The sequence below is a fragment of the Mesitornis unicolor genome, unplaced genomic scaffold (assembly GCF_000695765.1).
Source record: "Mesitornis unicolor isolate BGI_N332 unplaced genomic scaffold, ASM69576v1 scaffold38008, whole genome shotgun sequence".
In the NCBI taxonomy this organism is placed as follows: Eukaryota; Metazoa; Chordata; class Aves; order Mesitornithiformes; family Mesitornithidae; genus Mesitornis; species Mesitornis unicolor.
Window position 1 is genome coordinate 1 of NW_010201851.1, and position 6720 is coordinate 6720.

A 6720-nucleotide genomic window follows, 5' to 3' on the forward strand; every position below is an offset into this window, starting at 1 on the left:
GGTGGCGGGTGAGAGGCGCTAACGAGTGCTAATGGCCTCCTGCGGCGAGCAGGCAGCTCCCCCGCGTCTCGGCACACGCGTGAAATGGTTATCCTGGTGCCCGTAAGTAGCGAACAGCGCCAGGTCAGTTTGCTTCAGGTGGCCCCGTGGTCTTTGAAGTGGGTGCCTGGTGCACGGTTTGCCAGGAAGATCCCCTTCATCAGAGGCCAAGTGGGTGCCGCTGGTGACTTGAGCCTTCTAGGAAGGGGTTATTTGGTTATTTCTGACCAGATCCTCGAAGACCGAGGTACAAAGCATCATCTATTCAAAATGGTATAATTATAAACGTAATAGAAGACTTTTATACCAGAGCTGAGCATTGCTATGAGGTTATCATAGAAGAGACCAGTTTTCAGTAAAGATATGGTGTGTATGCCGAATTTTATCCTGCCCCCTGCCTTGTAGCACAACTCAGAACTAACGCGTTAACCTTGAATGGAGCATGTTTCCCCTTGACTGTGGCTGTGCTAGTGTAGGGTTTTTCATGATAACTCTCTTATAGAATTCTTTCTGGTTTTTTTGTTGTCTATGCAGAAGGCTGCTGAGGGGGCTTCAGGGAGCAGTGGCAGAGCTCAGGGAGGAGAGTGGAGGATGACTCAGCAGGGAGCAGCTCTTCAGGGTTACAATAATGAGCTAGTGAAATGCATTGAAGACTTGTGTATGCAAAAAGAAGAGCTGAACAAACAAATCCAGCAAGCAGAAGAGGAAAAAAATAAACTCCAGCATGAAATCCAAGTCCTGAACGAAAAACTGGAGTGCGTATGTGAAAACCTGGCCCAAAAGGTAGCTTCACGGAATGAGCTTGATAAAATTCTTGCTGAAACCGAAGCTGCTTATATGAAGATTTTGGATAGTTCTAGAACTTTGCTTAATGTCCTGAAGAAGGAAGTGGGAAGCTTAAAGCGTACACCAGAACTGAAAACCAGCGTAACCTGAAATGCTCAAATGTTTGGACTCCATGGTGCTAAAATTCCACTAGGTGAGAAATGTGGTTAGCCACAGACCTTTACGACGACAGTATAAGCAGAGGGATTTTCTTCCAGATTTTTTGTATGTGTTATAACTATTTTAAAATGCACTAGAGAACAGATGAAATAAAGTTGCTGTTTTGCTGTTAAAAAAAATGTAATTACTTAAACACTACAAATCTATATTGCAGATAGGCAGTTGAGGCAGACGTGAGGCTGTCAGTTTTGACAAGATGATGCTTCAAGGCTATTCTGAAGACAGGCAAAAAATCATGTTTTGTTGGTCATCTTCAGATGGCTACCAGTGAATTCCTGTTCGACTGAAAACTGGTGGATGCAAGTAGATCGGATACTACTTTTCACAAATGCTTGGGCTTTGCTGTTAGGGACCTAATAGAAACCAAGTATTTAGCTTCTAGGAGTCTGGAGTTGTGTTTGGTGCATGCACAAAGACATCTCCTGTTCACAATCATCTCTTGCTTATCTGGAGTAATGGAGGGTGAGAAAACATGACTAAGGCAGAGCATGAAGGCTTAAACTGTGAGACTATGTATGGTTCATGCATCTCCTGAAGCTATACTCAAAAACATTGTTTAGGAAGGAGGCACGCTACAGTGAAAGGCAGGTTTTGGTGCAAGTGCATACCTCCCGTGTGCAGGGTGTAGTGCTGCGGGCAGCTATGCCATGTAAGTTTAGTCCAACTAGTCCACTTATGGGTGAGGAAAAGATGATTGTAGTCATCTTCAATAGTGTATAGAAGTCCTGAAAATAACCACTGGGGTTCAAGCAAAAATACTAAGATTTAAATACAAAGCCAAATAAGATAATCTTAGCTAAAAGCCAATAATAGAACTTCCGGGAACCTAATTTTTAGAGCCCATAAACTCACATTAAGTAATTGTAACAAGACTTTAAAGAATAGTGAACAACCTGGAATAGAGAGAAGTAAATACAAATGAAAGATGAAAATAGCAAATAAGATTAAAAGTAGTTTGTGACTGTCAGGCATTCTTACAGGTGAGGTTAAAATAGAGCCTAGTTTAGAAATCAGGTATGAGGTAACGGCATAGCAGAAATCTCAATTTAATCCTGTTTTCTATTTCTAATAGCTACTAAACCTCTCTGTGTTTGTGTATAAACATGCATTTTGTCCTGCTCATTCATCTATTATAGCACTAATGTTATTTTTAAGCTGCTACTTTATAGGCAAATCTTCATTCAATGCCAATTAACTAAATTGAAGGAAGTGTAGTCGTAATCTCCTTACTTGATAACTGTGTGTGTCTCAGGTGCAAGCATAAAGGGTATGTAGATGTGAATAGTTTCAGTAATAGCTCTTCACCAATAATGTGAAGCAAATTCTATGTTCTAGTTGTCAAGCTACATCAGAGATTTGTGTGACTGAGCTAATCAACAATTTACTTGTATAGGATTTCCATTGACTGACCTCGAGTAATGCAGAGGTGATAAAGTTAGATAATCTCGGAGACTGCTGCTGTTGTAGTACTGCAGTATACAGGACTGCCTTGTTTATACTGAAATGAAATACAAAAATGTTGCTATATTTCAACAGCAAAAAAGTGATTTATCTGACTGCTTCTTGGTATTCTCTCTTCCCTTAGTCTGGTAGTATTAACTAATTTACATCAAAACAGGAAGACACAGGAACAGGTATTAACTAAAGAGTAAGGACTTTTTTTAGAGTTGCATGTGTAAACTGCTGCTTCTTATCTGAAAGGGAACTTGCACTTACCTGTGTGGAAAAAAGTTTGTATTGTAGAAAACTCATTTATAGAGAACAGTACAGTTATTTTCTTGTATTGTCTGTCTCAGACAATAATTACAGGTTTGTATGCCTTAGAATGATCGTATAAATAATGCCTCCTCTTGTTCTACTTAGGCTGTTAAAACTAAGGAAGCTTTAAGAGAAGCCTTGTAAGTTTTTAGAGAAAACTACTTCATGACCATTATTACATCTAAGTGTAGCTGCTACGGTCTCAAAACTAAAATAGTGGAGATGTTTGAATTTTTTAAGTTACAAAACTAAGGGAAAATGTATCTGTTGGCTAGTATTAACACACATCGAGGCCTCCCAACTTTCAAATAAAAAGTTGAAATGTTGTGACAATGCTATTAAGTGATGCCAATCTGTAAGATTTATGTTTAAATTCATATTCACAAATGGAGAGCAGTAACTTCACATCTCTAGGGTTTGCCTGTTTGTAGAATAACTCCCCAGTGTGGCAGTCATGGTGAGGTAAGTGCACCTGCAGAGTTGTTACTCAAAAATAGCTCTTATGGTCATATTCTGTATTAACCCAAATGAACTCACTGTGTCCTTTTAATGAAGTGGTAAACTTTTTCCACTGCTTTTTCAGGTAGTATGAATCTTGCCATATATAGCTTCTCTTAAACAGCTTCAGTTTGTTTAGAATAGGAGACGTGAACTAAATTAATACACAGTATTACTAGAACAGAAATGATAATTTGCGGATTACAGCAGCTCTGAAGCCTGCAATGGGAAGTTCGCATGAAATAAGGCAGGTTACAAACTTAAAGCATCATGCTTATTCTGGACTTTTATATTGTTTTAATACAAATCTGTGGGTTAGATCAAGTGATTTACTTGAGCACTTACAGTCTAGGAGCCTTAACGACAAAAGTTGAGGTTACCTAATTGTAGTGTCTAATCTGAAGTGCTGTGTTGGGTGTCTGATAGCTTATTTGTTGTGTGAGGAGACACAGGTTTTTGAATCTCCTGCCTGTGCTTGATTCAGCCTATTGCTTGTGACCTCATTCAGAGTTGGTAATATTTAGAAGGATGCTTAATTTGAATGTCATAAATGGGAAAATGTTACTCTTGGAATAGGATTCACTTGTATCAGAAGAAAGAGATCACGTTCTTGAAAAGGCGTTGGAGAAAAGTCTTAGTCTTCCTCTGGAGGTGGGAATGATTGTGATTCCTCTGACTATGATGGGAGCTTTGGTTTCACTTCCACCTCACTTCAAGGTACATGAAGTTATGTGGGATGACTTTTCCTCTCTGCTTACCCTCACTCATGTTTTACAGGATATATGTACTTGGCCCTGAAGGATTCATAATGGTGTTGAGTGTTTTCATTTATTATCTTTTTAGAGGCAGATACACAGCTTCCTACAGTGGCCAACCTAAATCAAGAAGACAGAACTGTTATGTAGAGACTGTAAAATAAAGTATGAGGCTGAACAATTTTTAGCACTTAATTTTAAACCTTTTTTCAAAGTGTGATACTAAACAGACTGGTCATGGGGCATTTTAAAGTTAAATCTTCAGAGGTGGTGTTTTTTGAGCTTTGCACATAGGTTCTCATGCTCCAGTGAGAGCTCTTGTAATGAGCTTGAGTTTTTCCATTGCTACATGGCATATGGGAATACTTTTTCAAAATACTTCAATCGTAGTCCATGACAGATCTGTAGCTTACATTTTCTTTAAACCATATAGTTTAGTTGATTGTAGTAAAAAAAAGAAATCTTTCCTAAGTGCTTTCAAATCTCCCTATCTGTATTCAGCATTAGATCAAATTATTACTTGTAGTATTCTCTTTTTATTGTTATATGTTTATTAACAAGTTGATACAACTTAGAGACTCATTCTGATCAGGCATGTCTCTTAGTTCCAGAGGCAAAATCCTTTCCGTATTCTGCAAGTTTTATTTTTTTAAAGCCTCTTTTTCCTTGTACAGTAAGAAGACTTTGAGTTGAAAATCAGCATGACAGACTCCCATGATGCATTTTTTTAATACAGTTGGTATTCAAGGCTGAATTCTATTCTGTCAGATGTTTCAAAACAAAGACCTAGCAGTAATTTTTCATGTGCTTATGCGGTTATACAGTAACAGAAGTCCTGCTGGAAATTTGTGCTGCTTACTGTCTGACAGTATGTGGGATGACTTGCTGTAATCATCAAACCCAAGGTACTTTTCATTAAATATTGGTCTTTACTCAAGAATTGTTGCTAGCATGGAAAGAATGGATACTTCGTCTCGGGGGAGCATGGGGCAAAAGAGGAGCTGCCTTTCCAGTAGAGAGCATCCATCTGTTGAAAGAGAGGAGCATCTTTGTTAACCTGGCTCATGGGGAAGGGTTGTGAGGCAATTCAAACCAAGTGGTTAGAATGGCTATAGGTTATTGTTGCAAGCTGAGAAAGAGAAAACCCTGTCCATGCTGCCAGTCCCAAGGAGTGTGATACCAGATTCCAGTCAGGTTAGCTTTAAATGCAGAAGCTCAAGTGCAGCTGGAAGCAGCGTAGCTTGCTGGGCTCAGCAAGGGTTAATTTGTCCTGCCAAAAAGAAGTTGACTTACTGTGTTGACACACTTATGAAATCCTGTGCACTCAGGAATTGCTGGACTTGCTAGAAAAGTGCAACCTGTTTCTGTTCTTGAAACGTAGGGAATTCAGTCTTTTAGTGGAGTGCAGCATTAGATATGACTGCATGAGAATGATATTTAAAAACTTATTCCCTTTAAGGGCTTTTCTCTGAAGCCTAAAGTGTTCTTGCTTTAGATTAAAGTTGTTAAAGTTCAGAAACCTGTGGCCAAGGGGGAAAATACAGATGTCCAAGTTCCTTTGTAGCCCACAAGCCTGTAAGTGGTTTCTATTCACTGTGTAGTACACCTAGTTCCTGGTCAAATGCTGTCTAATCGTTCAGTCAAGACGCAAGTTTTGTGGCTCCCCTTAGTAGTCTAAATGATTTTCAGAAAATATTGCTTGTTTAGTTTCTTATGTATTTTTGGCTTTTTGTTTTTTTTCCTAATGAAGTATTCCATTGAGGCCTCCCATGACAGTCTGCAATATGCATTCATGTTGGGCATGAGAATGTATGGGTTTTCTTTGGGAATGTCAGAAAGAAACTACTTTTACAGCAGCAACTGAACTGAAACAAGATTTGGGTTTGTATCATGCTGGTCTTATTTTTAAGTGTTTTAAAATGCTGAGTATACACACACACAGAGATATATATGATACATAAACAAGTGCTTCCAATCAACAGATCAAAAGTACCTTAAAGAGAATCTTAGTATCTTTATCCCCCTTGATAGACAATGACACTCAGTAATAATCTGCCTCAAATCAGGGACAGATCTGAGAATGCAGGCTTTTCTTTTTCAGCCTCAACTGAATGCTCTGACTTGGACTGCTTCCCAGAGATTCACGTCTTGTTTGACATAAACCAACTGGATTATGCATGTTCAACCTGTGTGTTGGGGGAAGGGACGGATACAGCTGACTAGATGCATACTTTTGCTATTACATTCACATCGCATGCAGCATCATGATGATGATTAAAAGTATTACCCATTTCTCCATGGATATACCCTTCATGACAAAGTATCCTGGCTCCAGAGCAGCTGTTCTCACTTTCCAGACCTGCTCTCTCCAAACCCCTACTCACAGGTGTTTGGTAGCTGACTGTAGGAGATGGGTCAGAGGAGCAGAAAGAACTTTTAATGATAGTTGCTCATTAATTGCCTTTCACAAGCCTAACCTTATTCACATAGCTTGTCTTTACAGACCCCGCTGTTTTGTCTCATTTTCATCAGGCTGCTTATTACATTATGCTAGCCTATGTAAGGCCACAGGGTGTTTCTACCAACACCCTTTAAGTGTTTTCTACACATGAAGGTTCCTTAAATACAATGGAGGATCTGAATTCTAGTCCATCTATAGCGGCAT

At 39.1% G+C, this 6720-nt stretch overlaps 1 protein-coding gene across 1 annotated transcript; it reads left to right on the forward strand.

Annotated features, from left to right (window-relative positions):
- The first annotated feature begins 630 nt into the window (after nt 1-630).
- Nucleotides 631-975, forward strand: LOC104545168 (Sjoegren syndrome nuclear autoantigen 1 homolog). Its single transcript, XM_010190230.1, has one exon. It carries the CDS (start codon nt 631-633, stop codon nt 973-975), a length of 345 nt encoding a protein of 114 aa, XP_010188532.1.
- The last annotated feature ends 5745 nt before the right edge of the window (nt 976-6720 follow it).